Source organism: Columba livia, chromosome W (genome assembly GCF_036013475.1).
Source record: "Columba livia isolate bColLiv1 breed racing homer chromosome W, bColLiv1.pat.W.v2, whole genome shotgun sequence".
Classification (NCBI taxonomy): Eukaryota; Metazoa; Chordata; class Aves; order Columbiformes; family Columbidae; genus Columba; species Columba livia.
The window spans coordinates 23403466-23416809 of NC_088641.1; the positions used below are offsets into that span (position 1 = coordinate 23403466).

A 13344-nucleotide genomic window follows, 5' to 3' on the forward strand; every position below is an offset into this window, starting at 1 on the left:
CTAATTGTTCTGCCCAACACAGACAGTGTTCATGTATACCTACAGGAGCAGGCAGCACCTGGGTGGGTAGGATCCAGCAAGTTCTTCATCTGCTGAAGCCAAAGAGCATGAGAGATGGAAATCATGACACTGGGAGTTATATTTAAGGGGTTTATTAGTTGTTCTTCTGCAGAACCAAAATATTTAGCAAATTAAAGATTCCTCAAGACTGCTGATATTTAATGTATTTAGAACTTGAACAATGTACAAAGTAATACTTTGAAATATCAAAACCAACCCCAAACCTGATTTCTAGTACTAGATGTTATTATGTAATTCTATAGCAGTGTGAGAAATTGAACTAATGCAGTGAATATATTTGTTTTAAAGAAAGTGCTTGAAAGAAACCTCCTGCATCACACTGAGTATTATTTAAAACAAAAAGATAACTGATTTCCTAGCAGGGCATTGTCTTATAATATTCTACAAACCTAGGGGATTAAGAATACTGAGTCCCAGCTCTCTGCCTTCAGGTTCAAGAACCAACACAAGTTGCAGGTCCAGGTAGAGTTCACAGCTTACCTGTTTCAAGAAAACTTACATACCACTCAGCATTGGATACTCATGTCTGGCAGAACTGTTGGATGCATGGGTAAAAAAAAAACAACACCACACAAACAAAACCCAAACAAACAAAACAACCCACACACAAAACCCCAAACAACAACAACCAACCAACCAACCACCAAAACCACAAACAAAAAAAACCCTCAACCAAACAAAAAAAACCCAAAAAAACAAAAACCACCAAAAAAACCCACAAGAGAAACAGCTTCTCTCTTTATGCATAGCAACAGTTTCTGAACCAGTGTTTTACTAAGTTACAGACTAACTTTCAACCAAAAAATAAAACTCCATTGCACTAAAGGTCAAATTTAACCAGTTAATCTGGACTATGACAAAGTCAAGTAATTCAGTACAAGCAGACACCATGAAAATAGCTTCAAAGAACCCAAGCATCCTAGTTTCAGAACCAACTTAGTATTCTCCTGTCCAACTCCAGTGCAACAGCGAGGGGGAGAAAACACTCCTGTCTCTACCTATGTAGAATTCTAGTAGAGGCTGGGCAGTCTAAACTCTCCATGGCCAAGCTGGAAAAAGGAAAATTAAATTAAATTAAGTGTCGTTTCCTAAGTTAATTTAAGAAAGTTGGCTCTCAGTGGAAAGAAAAATGCTAGAGTGGTGCACATGGGCGGGCTTCCTCAGTCATTCTCCCTTGTATGTGAAAAGCTGGACTCCTTCCTGCTGAGAGCAAGTCACGCTGGATGTGAAGGTGCTGGGGCTGGTCCTGCTCCACTGCATGCCAAGAATCCAGGAATGTATTTTCAGCTGGCTCCTGCACGGGTCATTAGATCTTCCAAAGCATTGTGTTGGTCATTTTTATGTAATAATAAGACTTCCTTAATGTCTTTCAGTTCAAAGCCCATTTCTTTAAATTGACTCATTAGTTGGAGAAGTTCTGTGATCTGAAAGACACAGACAGTCCATTATTTGCAAAAGAAAAGAGGATCAGCGCCTGGTGGAGGTTTGGCACAGAGCCAGTCTTAACTGGGCACCCCATAGAGTGAATTCCTACTCCCTAAATACAGCCTGCTCCAGCTCTGTCTGGAGGAAGTCCACTCAGAGGGGAGCTGGCAGAGCTCTGAGTGCAGTAGTCCATGGAGCCTCACCTTCAGTCCCTCATGTTTGCAGTCCTGCATTTCCAGATATCCTCTTCAGCAAGGGCACCAAAGTTCATTCTGTGGGGGTGTCTATCCCAGTAAGAAATTTATGAGGTTGGTGCAAAAAAAATTGCAGTTTTTGCATTGTCGAAATTTACCATTTGATATTGGAATACATTCTTAAATAAATGTAGTTATGTTATACATAATTTTAATGTGCTTTTCCTGCTTTATGTTTTTTTTTATTTTTGCTACTGACTTATTACCTATTGTTTATTTTATATTTATTATAGACTATAGAAATTATGTTATACAAAAAGGAAATTTGAGCAATTTTCTTATTCGAGTTCAAAATGGGTTGTAAAGAAGCAGAGACAACTCACAACAACAACAACGCATCTGGTCCAGGAACTGCTAATGAACGTACAGTGCAGTGCTGGTTCAAGAAGTTTCACAAAGGAGATAAGAGCCTTGAAGATGAGGAGCATAATGGTCAGACATCAGGAGTTGACAACAACCAATGGAGAGCAGTCATCAAAGCTGATCCTCTCACAACTACACGAGAAGTTGCTGAAGAACTCAACATTGACCATTCTATGGTCATTTGGCAATGGAAGCAAATTGGAAAGGTGGAAAATCTCTATAAGTGGGTGCCTCATGAGCTGACCAAAAATTAAAAAAAAAAAAAAAAAAATCATCCTTTTGAAGTGTTGTCTTCTTTTATTGTACACAACAACAATGAACCATTTTTTTATCGGATTGTGATGTGTGACGAAAAGTGGATTGTATAGGACAACCAGCGATGACCAGCTCAGTAGTTAGACCAAGAACAACCTCCAAAGCACTTCCCAAAGCCAAACTTGCACCAAAAAAAAGTCATGGTCACTGTTTGGTGGTCTGCTGCCGGTCTGATCCACTGCAGCTTTCTGAATCCCGGTGAAACAATTCCATCTGAGAAAGATGCTCAGCAAATCGATGGCATGCATTGAAAACTGCAACACCTGCAGCCAGTATTAGTCAACAGAAAGGGCCCAATTCTTCTCCATGACAATGCCCGACCGCACAACCAACACTTCAAAAGTTGCACAAATTGCGCTATGAAGTTTTGCCTCATCTACCATATTCACCTGACCTCTCGCCAACCGACTACCACTTCTTCAAGTATCTTGACAACTTTTTGCAGGGAAAACGCTTCCATAACCAGCAGGGTGCAGAAAATGCTTTCCAAGAGTTCGTTGAATCCCGAAGCACAGATTTTTACGCTACAGGAATAAACAAACTTGTTTATTGTTTGGCAAAAATGTGTTGATTGTGATGGTTCCTATTTTGATTGATAAAGATGTGTTTGAGCCTAGTTATAATGATTTAAAATTAATGGTCCAAAACTGCAATTACTTTTGCACCAACCTAATATCAGCCTGGCCTAATTTGGACTCTGATTAACGCCACCCTGATCCCCCATCTAGCAGTTACTGCTGCATCTGAATTTTTTTAAAGTTACTTTGACTTCGGGAACAGTAGAGTAGCCCTTGATATCAAATGGCTCTTCGGATCTAGGGCAAACTTGGGGGATTAGCACAAATCCTATTGGATACACTGTCTATGATACTACCAACATCAACCACAAATCCTTCCTGAGCTCTGAAAAAAATAAAATAACAAGAAGTGAATCAACTGATCAGACTTTTATGAACCCTCTACCATTTACAGGGCCTCTGTTCCACTTCAGCAGGGGGGGACCGACAACACCAAATAAACAGTTTGAAATGTACAGTAAGAAGATTAGCCATTTCCAGTATTGGGGTTAAGCCAGTAGCAAATGCATTTGCTGAACTCGGTCACTTCTCCCATCTTCACATTGTTGTTCCTCTATTTGCAAGCTTATCACTAAGTCCAAAAAGGCAGGAAGGCATATATACATCTGGGGGGGGGTGGGTTGCACCTCTAAAGATTTCATATAATAACTCAGCATACAACAGGCTGGCAAACTTTAAAAGATCCTGCTGTCCTCAGCCCTGGCTACCCTCTCCTGCCTCTGTACTTTTGTTGCTGGGCAAAACAGCCAGACAATAAACTAGACCCCCAAAATCATATTTTCCAGCTTCTTCCAGAGAGAGCACTATCCCAATTTGCTGAGCAGCCAGGCAGATGTGTTTGTACAAAGGATAAAATTCACAGCCAGGGCAGGCTGGCATGGTTTGAATGATAATTTGCTGCTTCTGAATTAACTGTCTCTGTACCAAGCACCTTGCCCACAAGGTGGCTTCAAAAACATTACAACCAGAATAAGCAGGGTCTTTAAAAAAATCCTGTCCCCACAGAAAAGCATGCAAGTGAGAGTGATAAAGCAAGGCAGAAGAATTCTAATGTTTTAGCACATATTCACTTTATCACTGCAAGGATGTCCTTCAGCAGTCAGTTATGGAAAAAAGTCAGCATTATCGTGAAAGCCAGAATTACATCAGCCAGAGGAACTGCTGCTGGCATTCCCTATTACAGCGCATTCTCTCTATTCCTTAGCACATCGAGCCCTCACCTTCTCCTCTGGACACTGGTGCATTTCCAAAGCTGCTTCAACAAGAAGTGGATCAAAGCCCTTCTCACAAAGCTGTCCATGAGCAAACAGGTAATCCAAAACCTGTGGGAAATGAAGAAACTAAGTTTGCAGAGTGGCATTCACAGTGTATGGTTGAATATCACCTCTGTACATGCAGAGGGGCTGAGCATGACTCTACCCCAGGCTTCACCAGGGACTGATATAAAGTCCTTCCTAGTAGAGTTGAGATGTTCTTTATGCAAAAGATTGCTCAGAGAAAACAAACAAGCCCTTCTGTCCTCGTGTGCTCTCCCACCAGCTCTGAACATCTTCCACTCTAGAAAAAACAGTCTCAGAAGCCTATCTTTAGCTTTCTGTGCCTGATTACTGAGCAGAAGGCTGAAGTTTAACTGCACTTTTTATACTACAAGTTTTAAAAATGAAACTGTAGGTTCAGCAGTCAAGATGTGTCAGCTTTTAGCTTCCTCTCAGACTGCCGCAAGAGCTGATGCAATCTGAAAGCAGTCTGCCTTTTAAGGTCAACTCAGCATACTGGTGAGTGAGCTGCAAATCCCAGCTCACATGCCCAGAAATCGCTGCCAAATTTCTTAACTATCCTCAGCTTTGAGACGTACGGGGAAAGGTCAGATGCTAGGTATGCAAAAGAACATAGCCTGCGAATACGGCAGGATTTAAAACCACCCTCCTAAGGGACATTTTTTCCATTTGATGCTACAGTTCACTCCAGTGCACAGCTTAAATGGCTCTCAATGCACAGGTAGTGGGCAAGCAGATCAGCTACACAAGTAGAAGTCACTGGGACCCTCCTCCTCCCCATACAACAGGTGCAGTCCTACCAGGTGATGCTCTGTGCAGCACACACAGCCTGCCTAGGGTCAGCACAAAGTTTGGCCACAGTCTCCTTGCTTTAAAATGTTTGTTTGAAGCAGATCCAAGACCCAGAGCCGTGCCTCACCTTGCAGCACTTTATGCTTTGTGACCTGGTGACAAGTATTTGAGGCAACACATTATGCAGGAAGCACCACAACCAGAGCACACAAAAGAAAGTCAGTCAGTGGTGCCTTGCAAGAGCCTTTCAGGGCTGTCGTAAGCCTGCAGTGACCAATCTCTCTACAGGAAGAGACATCAGCATCACAACCCTTGGTGCTCAGAACAAGTGAAGTGGGCTGGTTTTTCTGTCACATGGTGCTAAACATGGTGTAGAGCCATGTTAAGCTTCCTTTGGATAGTTTTGTGGCTCCTGGGAAGGCAGAGTACCTCTCACAGTTCACATGGAGCTAAGGGCCCATCCCAAGCTCAGCATAGCTCCAACCCAGCACCCACAGGTGTGGCTGACTCAAGTAGTGTCTCATCGGAAACATGCACAGACACTCCTTTGGTTTGGGAGCCTTTACTGCCAGGTGACAACTTCTCTAGCAGTTAATACTGCAGCAGCTATAGGCTGCAACCCCTTGTTATAGTAAAAGTAATTCCCTGTGGGAACAGCAGGATGCATGGTTCCAGCCATTTGGATGATAAAGGAAGATCAATACTAACATAACCATCCGGACGGTCAAAGAAATAATACTAACATGATTAAATCACAGCAATTATTCAAAATATAAAGGGCCTTGGACGGGTTGTACAAAAGTATGTTTTTCATGACTGTAAGGAGTGATAGTCCAAGCTGGTGAGAATGATATCGCAGGCTGAAACACTGCCCCCAAGGACATGTGATATATTAATGTTGTTGGGCCTGGGCTGTGAATGAGTGGGCTGGAACAAGATATGCATGGGAACGTGACTGAAAACAGTCACAACATGAGTGTGGTGTGTTTGGAATACCAATTATTGAAAAAAACGTTCTGTCTAATCTCTTGGTCCAGGCCCATATCTGTAAACCTATAAATTGAGAACTGTTAATAAAAGAGGGCTCAGCTCAGCTCAGCTCTGCCTGGCTCTGCTCTCACTGCTAACAAGAACTCTGCGTCTGTGCGTCTCTATATGTGTCATTCTCATTGCCACAATCCCCCCCTCTATCCATTTTGCAAACCCAGGGTTGTTTCTCAGCAGAATCAGCATCCAATCAAGGGTTTCTTACTCATTGCACAAGCTCTTACCTGGTCTATGTTCTGTCCCTTCTTCCTCATGGCTTTCAAGACGTTCTCAGGTGAGTACCCCATGTTGACGACTGTCTCTATCCACTGTTTCTCACTAATGGAGAGGACCTGCTGTTGTTCAGGAGTGGGGCCACCTGACTGCTCTGTGCAGCTGGTGTTATTGGGCACTTCAGACACTGGGAAATTTGGGTGCATTACCTAAAGGGGAAAATGCAGAAGCTGAGGTGATGGTCATCTTCTGTATCCCCACATCCTGTTTCTGGCTAGTGCAGAACCAGGATACCCCATGTAATTAATCTGAGAGGCTTCCTAGACTGCCCTTGGGAAGTTACTCACTGTTAGGATGAAACCAAGCAGTACACAAAGTCTGACTCCCACCATACTCTTTTACCCACAAAACAACAATCAACAACCCAGATTCTTCACAATATACCCTCTCCTACCGGTGGACAAAAACCTTTCAATACCAAACCTTATGATATTGTCAAATCCTGTACACCTCAGAGGAAGCATGGAGATTGTTTCCTTCAACACAAGTTTACTCATCACCTATGATTTTCTGTACTCAAAGGAACGCTACTTCTAGAGATTTTCAGAAACACAATCCAGTGCAAGCACGCAGGTATTTGGGAACTTACCACAGGAATTTCTGTTTCCTTGTAGTCTGAGTGTACCTGTTAGACAACACATAATAAGATTACTATCAACATTATGCACCAGTGAGCAGAATTTGCTACAGCTGGGGGAAAGGGGTTTTATGGGAGAGATCTGGGAATAAGTCTACCATACTAGGGAGACTTGTGGTCTGATCAGGCTTCCACATGTGAGATGCAGATGTTACACAGTTGTGTGTAGTTATAGAATAGCCACCATAAGGACCATTTCTTTCTTTGCACTGAACAAAACCAGATTATACTCCAAGAAGGATGTGTCCCCCCCCTCATAATAACTAAGCTTGCTTATTCTGTCACTGTGACTGCTACATGTTCATACAGCTCAGTATAACATGCTGGCTCCTGTTCAGCTCTTGACCCAGTGCTACTGTCTGAATGACAGTGATAATTTTCAAGTCATCAAGTCATTGCCTAGAGACTTCCCTTGGAGTTTTTTTTGTTTTGCTGGGGGTTTTTTTTGTTGTTTTGGGGTTTTTTTTGTTTGTTTTGGTGGGTTTTTTTTGGTGTTTTTCATTTTTACTGTGAGAAGGGTAAAAGAAGCATATACCCCTTTTCTACTCTCAAAGCACTGCATTTCATATGCCATATATGAACAATGTGGCACACTGGCTAAAAAGAGCATGTGATTTTTCTACTGACACCCAACATTTGGTCCCATTCCCAGTATGCCAACAAGGCTGGGTAATGTACCCTGCTGTAAACCTGGTCTGTTTCTGCAGAACCAGGCTGCCAGAGGGCAGAACCAACCTACTGGTTTATACTACTTTGCCCAAGATAACAGGAATGCAAAAGTCAGAATTTTGCTCCATCAAATCTGCACATTTCAATTCATCCATTTAAAAGTCTTCCTGTATTTTAAATCAAATTAGAAAAGTCTGCAAGAAATTACTTCGGACAAAGAGCCTTCATTTATTGCTTTTCCTTAATACCTTTTTAAGCCAGCATACATTGCCTTGAAAGCTTGTCCACTTCTTTCAGAAAATCCTTCTTTGGGCCCAAACTAAAAAACAAAACACCACCACCCCAAAAAACCCCACACTGCAACAACAAAAAACTGTTTATAGAAAAACAATTTTGAGAATATATATTAGGATTTTGACAAATTCCATTTACTCAGGGGGAGGCTTTGTTCTGCATGTCTGCCATTTTCATCTCCAAGGTAAGAATTTATCTTCTAGAAGACAAAGCCAAATAAATCACATTCAGTTTGATGGACTGGTTTACCCAAGAACCTCTCCTCATGGTGGTAGAGGGATGCACACACCCTCTTCCTCCAGGCACTTTTGCTGCAGCAAAAAGCACTAGAATATGAGATACATTGAAATGGGGGTCTGGAGTAGTCCTGAAATCAGTCGGTTATCAAACTGAAGGATGATGCTTTGTTATTGATACTGCAGCCAGGAAAACCAAAACTGCTTCTGACACCAGAGATTCAAGAGTCCAGGAAAACCAACTCTTCCTCCTCAATCTACTTGATCTTGACAACCTGTGCTTGTGGTCAGGGACTTCCAGCAGAGGAGGGAAACACCTAAAGGAATTGCAGGGGCCAAAGGCATGACTGGTCACTCAGAAGCCATACTCCCTTACATCTCAAGCTTGCATTTCAGTGCCCTTCAAGAAGCAGATGTGCAATGCTTTCAGTATGTGCTTGCATACTATGTCTACTTTTAGGGACTTCATACAGAGGCTGGCAACCTTGCCTGCAGCTGATATGCCCACACACATCACACTAGCACAGCGGTATATATTCTGAATGGTCTACCAGGAGTGCCTCATCCTCCCATAATCAGAGATTTCTCTCTGACCAGCTTTGTTTAATTCCAACCTGTTATCTTCACTAGCCATTTCTCCCTCTGACAATGCTGCAAAAAGCAAATCAGTGACCTTAACCACCCCCCCCTCCTCCGAAAAAAAAACCCCACAAACAAACAAACAAACCACAAAAAACAAAAAAAAAAACACCCCACATATTTAAAGAGGGGTCCACCCAGGACAGAATCAGTGCAGTCTCAGAAAAATCACTATTTTTTTCCATCCAAAAAACCCTAGATCCAATTCACTGGTAAAGCATAAACTCCAGTGGTAACTCCAAATCCAAAGTTACAATTTCTAATCCTGTGAGAAAAAAAATTATATATAAAATCACTGTGGAATATACTGGGACATATAACTGTCCCAAGGCTTTCTAAAAAGGACAGGCTTATTCTTGTATAACCTTGAAGAAAAGGGATGCATGACCCTTCTGCTCCTGGCCATAGATGACTGTGACTTGCTTTTATCATTTTCATACTCTGAGGATTTTTGTTACATTTACTTCAATTTCTTGCAGCTCAGCTGTCATTTTCTAGCTACCGGGACCATATTGTGGAAATATGAAACAAGTATATTCTGAAGTCTTGGAAGTGAAACAGAAAGAACTAGTTCTGTCAACATAACTATTTCTTGGTTGCTATTTCCAAAGCACAAAGAGTTGCAAATTAAGATCTTTATTACTTCTCCTTGTAAGACTATTTTTTATCAGTTTGTCTTCCCTTACAGCATTCTCAAGAATACAACTTCCCTCTTGGTCTTTAGTAAGTTTTAATCAAGCACATATATTTGATTAATTAGAGTGAAAATTTGGCCATTTGAATGCCCATCTATGTAGTTGTAAGTGATCTTTCATATTAATCCCTACAGATATTATGTGTTGTACTTCAAGGTTTCACCTCTGAGCTACATACAATCACCTCTCAAACCCGTTCTCTGTAGCAGTGAGCAGTTGCTCAGCACATTACTGCTTCTGCCAAAGTTTACTGTATTAAATTTGTTCTAGTGATCAATAAACAACTGTTCTGCTGTGCTCTGATGAATATAGTAGTTGCCAGAATACTGTATTTTGCAATTAATAATGCATTTACCCAAGCCTGAAAAGAGGAGAAAGAGCAACAGGAGAGAAGTGGTGTCACTTGTTTCAGAGCATGTGGTGTCACACAAAAACCTACAGTATGCCAGTAAGGCCACAGAACCACTGAAGCACCGCTTATATTGGACAGAAGAATCCAGATTATTTTAGAGCCAGCTAGAGGATTTGACTACAGTTTCCACTAGGCTTCATGAGTATTGGTGTCCAGATCTCAGGTTCTTTGGAGGAAAAAAAAAAAAATCCACAATCTTACTCAAATCTCTGCTCTTATTCACAAAGAAACAAAGACAACAGCTGGTGTAAAGTTATTTTAGAACTTGCCATAAGTTTGAGGAAATGAATCATCAAACTTTCTCAGAGCTGTAGAGCAACCAACTGTAATATTAGTTATCTGAGATGATCCTCAAGACTACTTTTGGTATCCAAAAAGCAATCCTCCTATCCTCCTTTACAAGGAAGAGGGTAAATACCAGATTTCAGATCGCCATAATTTTCATCCTTTTAAAGGTTAGATTTTAAAAGGATCTCAGGAAGAAAATAAATAATAATAATAATAAAAAAGACAGACAATTCTTTCACTGCAGGTCAACTGCAAATACTTTTTTCCTTCCCTGATACAGCACATGTGCTTTTTAATCTGTTATTGCTTCTACTCCTTGAGAAGCCTGCATTTCCCATTATTTCCAGCAAATAAATAAGCAAGCTGAGGAACAAATCTAGCAGAGATTTAACTCAAAACCTAAGAGCAGTTCAGAATCTGATATATATCTCAGTTGGATAAGACAGAATGCAGGACTGTACTAAGAAGATATCTCATATGCTTAGCTCAAAGGTGTGCAACTATGGACAAAAGAGATGAAAAGCTGAAGGAAAAGTCACCAGAACTAGGGGAAACCTGCAGAGTAATAATCTGAGGTTTGGAACTGCCAGCATGAAGACCTGTTCGATTTATCAATTTGCCACGTAAATGAAGAGGAACTACCACACATGATCTACACACCATTCCCATTAAATGAAGCTAAAACCACAGGACATTTTAGAAGCAACATTTGCCTCTGTACCTCCTCCTCCACATCACCCTAGCAACCCCAATTCTAACCCACTACATGTTTACCGTAGTCACTGTGCTTTGAGATGATTGTTGTTCTGTACAAACTGTTGACACAGCCAGGGAAGGCAGCCTGGATGAAGCAGATAATGTTGATGTCTCCACGCCACTGTTCTCATTTAGGGTGGAAAGACCAACCATATCGTGTCTGTTCAGTTCACTAGCTTTACTCTGAGCACAGGTCTGCAAAGAGCTGAGCAAAGTGCCATTGCAGAGACAGGTAGTGCTATGGAAAGCGTTCATGAGTTTTGATGATTTTTGATTGTTCTCATCGGAGTCAAGTTTAGGAAAGGACAGGGATTTTATATTGCTCACTGAAGTGACAGGGGACAGGGACACTTTGGAAGACAAAGACATATTTTCACAGTTTCCCAGCTGCGGTAAAGTGATAAAGCCATTGGGTTTGTGAAGGGGCTTGAAGTCCAACGTGGCCCTTTCTATGGATGTCAGAACTTCCTCATCTTGCAACACAGACTCAGACACTCCTTTGGGCAAAGTATTATCCAATAGCTGGGCAACAATAGGCCCAGTAGTACCAATATGAATTTCAAGAATATTTTTTAATTCCTCCTTATCATCAATTGTTTTTAATTCTAGTTTGTCAAATGGGTCTTCTTCACATTCAAAATCAGCTGGGTTGAAGTCTGCTTTTGGATTAGGTGGACTAAGAACCTTTTGCTTCACAGCACTGCTGTTGGCTGGCATGGGAGTAAGAATATTATTGTGCTGCAGGCTAACGAGGATGGGGTTAATAGGAGGAGGCATGGCCTGAGGACAAGGTCCCTCTGAGAACCCCATTTTGTTGCTGTCCTCTGAAGCTGTTTTTGAGTTCATTAGCACTTTTGCCTTGAGTTCAGCTTCTCCCTGGGCAGCTTCAATTTTTTTGATATCTTCAGCCCACACGATTGTTTTCTTTTCCAGTGAGAAGTCATACTGACCAATGGTGGAGGGGAAAGAAGAAAAAAAGATACATTATAAGGATCATAGCCACCACTTCTAACAGCAGCATAAGTAACATAGAATAAGAGCTATATGAATTATCATGGACAGGCATCTATTTTTTTCCAGCATCTCTTGTAACCTACAGACTGGCAAAGCTAGAAGACACCAGAAGTAATTCATTTTGCCTCTAACAACAAAGCCTGTCTATAGTCTGGATTAGTATATCATATTTTGCCTCCTTCCTACATTTAGTTTTTCTTTAGAGCTATTGATCATCCCAAGATCAGTTTCACAGCCCTCCCATCCTCTCCCCCCAAGACAACGGATGCAGCAAAGGTAAGTCTAATACATTATTAGATGGACAGTCATACCCAAATCCGGCACCACTGAACCACCCCCTATCCACAAGTTCCAAAACCAATTCAAGACTACAGCAGAGTATTTTTTGCACCCAAAGATCAATACAGTATTACTCAGTCTCCCCCTAAAAGACTCCTAAGGGACTTGATACTAGAGTCTTACAACCACTGGTTTAAGAAGTATTGGTATTCTTACCCCAGTACCAATGGTTTGCCAGCCAAAGGGGATATACTGGCTACACCAATGATGACAACTACCTGCAGTAGCAGATTTTGCTGCAGTTACTGGCATTGTCATCCCACAAGCTTTTCTCATTTAGCATCAGCTTCTTCAGGGCCAGGTTAGCATAGGATGGCATTTGTAAGGTACCCACTGCCAGTTTACTGACCACTGTAGTGGCCTGGTTGAAAGGACAAAATTCTGAATAGACTGAATCTATTTAAAGCTTTAATATACTGGGAAGAATGAACAGCCTCAAATGCTCTTTAAATAATCACAAAATGTTCAGAGAACACAGCCTACAAGCTAAGTCCAGGATATAACCTACTTGTGACTCACAAGAAGTCATAAGATATCCTTGCCAAGATAAAGGCGCATAACCAAACAGGAGTGTGTGGGAACAGCAGTTCCAGCTAAAGGGCCTTGGACAGATTATACAGAAGTATGGTTTTTATGAGTGTAAGAAGTGATAGCCCAGGCCAGTGAGAATGATATCTCGGGTCGGAAAACTGCCCCCATATGTATGATGTGTGAATGTCCTTGGGCCTGGTCTGTGAATGAATGGGAACGTAACTGAAACAAAGATAACATGAGTGTGGTGTGTTTTTAATAACAATTATTGGAAAAACATCTTATGTAACATCTTAGTCCAGGCCCGTATCTGTAAATTCTATAAATTGTCAATGGCTAATAAAGAGGCTCTCGGCCCAGCTCTGCGTGCCTTCCTGAACAAGATCTCTGACTGTGCGTGCATCTCTGTCTGCGTCCCAGTGTGCATTG

At 41.5% G+C, this 13344-nt stretch overlaps 1 protein-coding gene across 20 annotated transcripts in view; it reads right to left on the reverse strand.

Annotated features, from left to right (window-relative positions):
- Positions 1–136: 136 nt before the first annotated feature.
- Positions 137–13344, reverse strand: part of LOC135577196 (ubiquitin-associated protein 1-like) — a 73178-nt gene continuing 59970 nt past the window's right edge. For all 20 annotated transcript variants that reach the window (XM_065045085.1, XM_065045093.1, XM_065045084.1 and 17 more), the window contains 5 exons: positions 11050–11976; positions 6995–7030; positions 6357–6554; positions 4237–4338; positions 137–1505 (listed from right to left, as the gene is read on the reverse strand). In XM_065045085.1, coding sequence (XP_064901157.1) covers positions 1365–1505; positions 4237–4338; positions 6357–6554; positions 6995–7030; positions 11050–11976 — 1404 coding nt within the window. In that variant the 3' untranslated portion in view covers positions 137–1364. The remainder of the gene's footprint in view (positions 1506–4236; positions 4339–6356; positions 6555–6994; positions 7031–11049; positions 11977–13344) is intronic.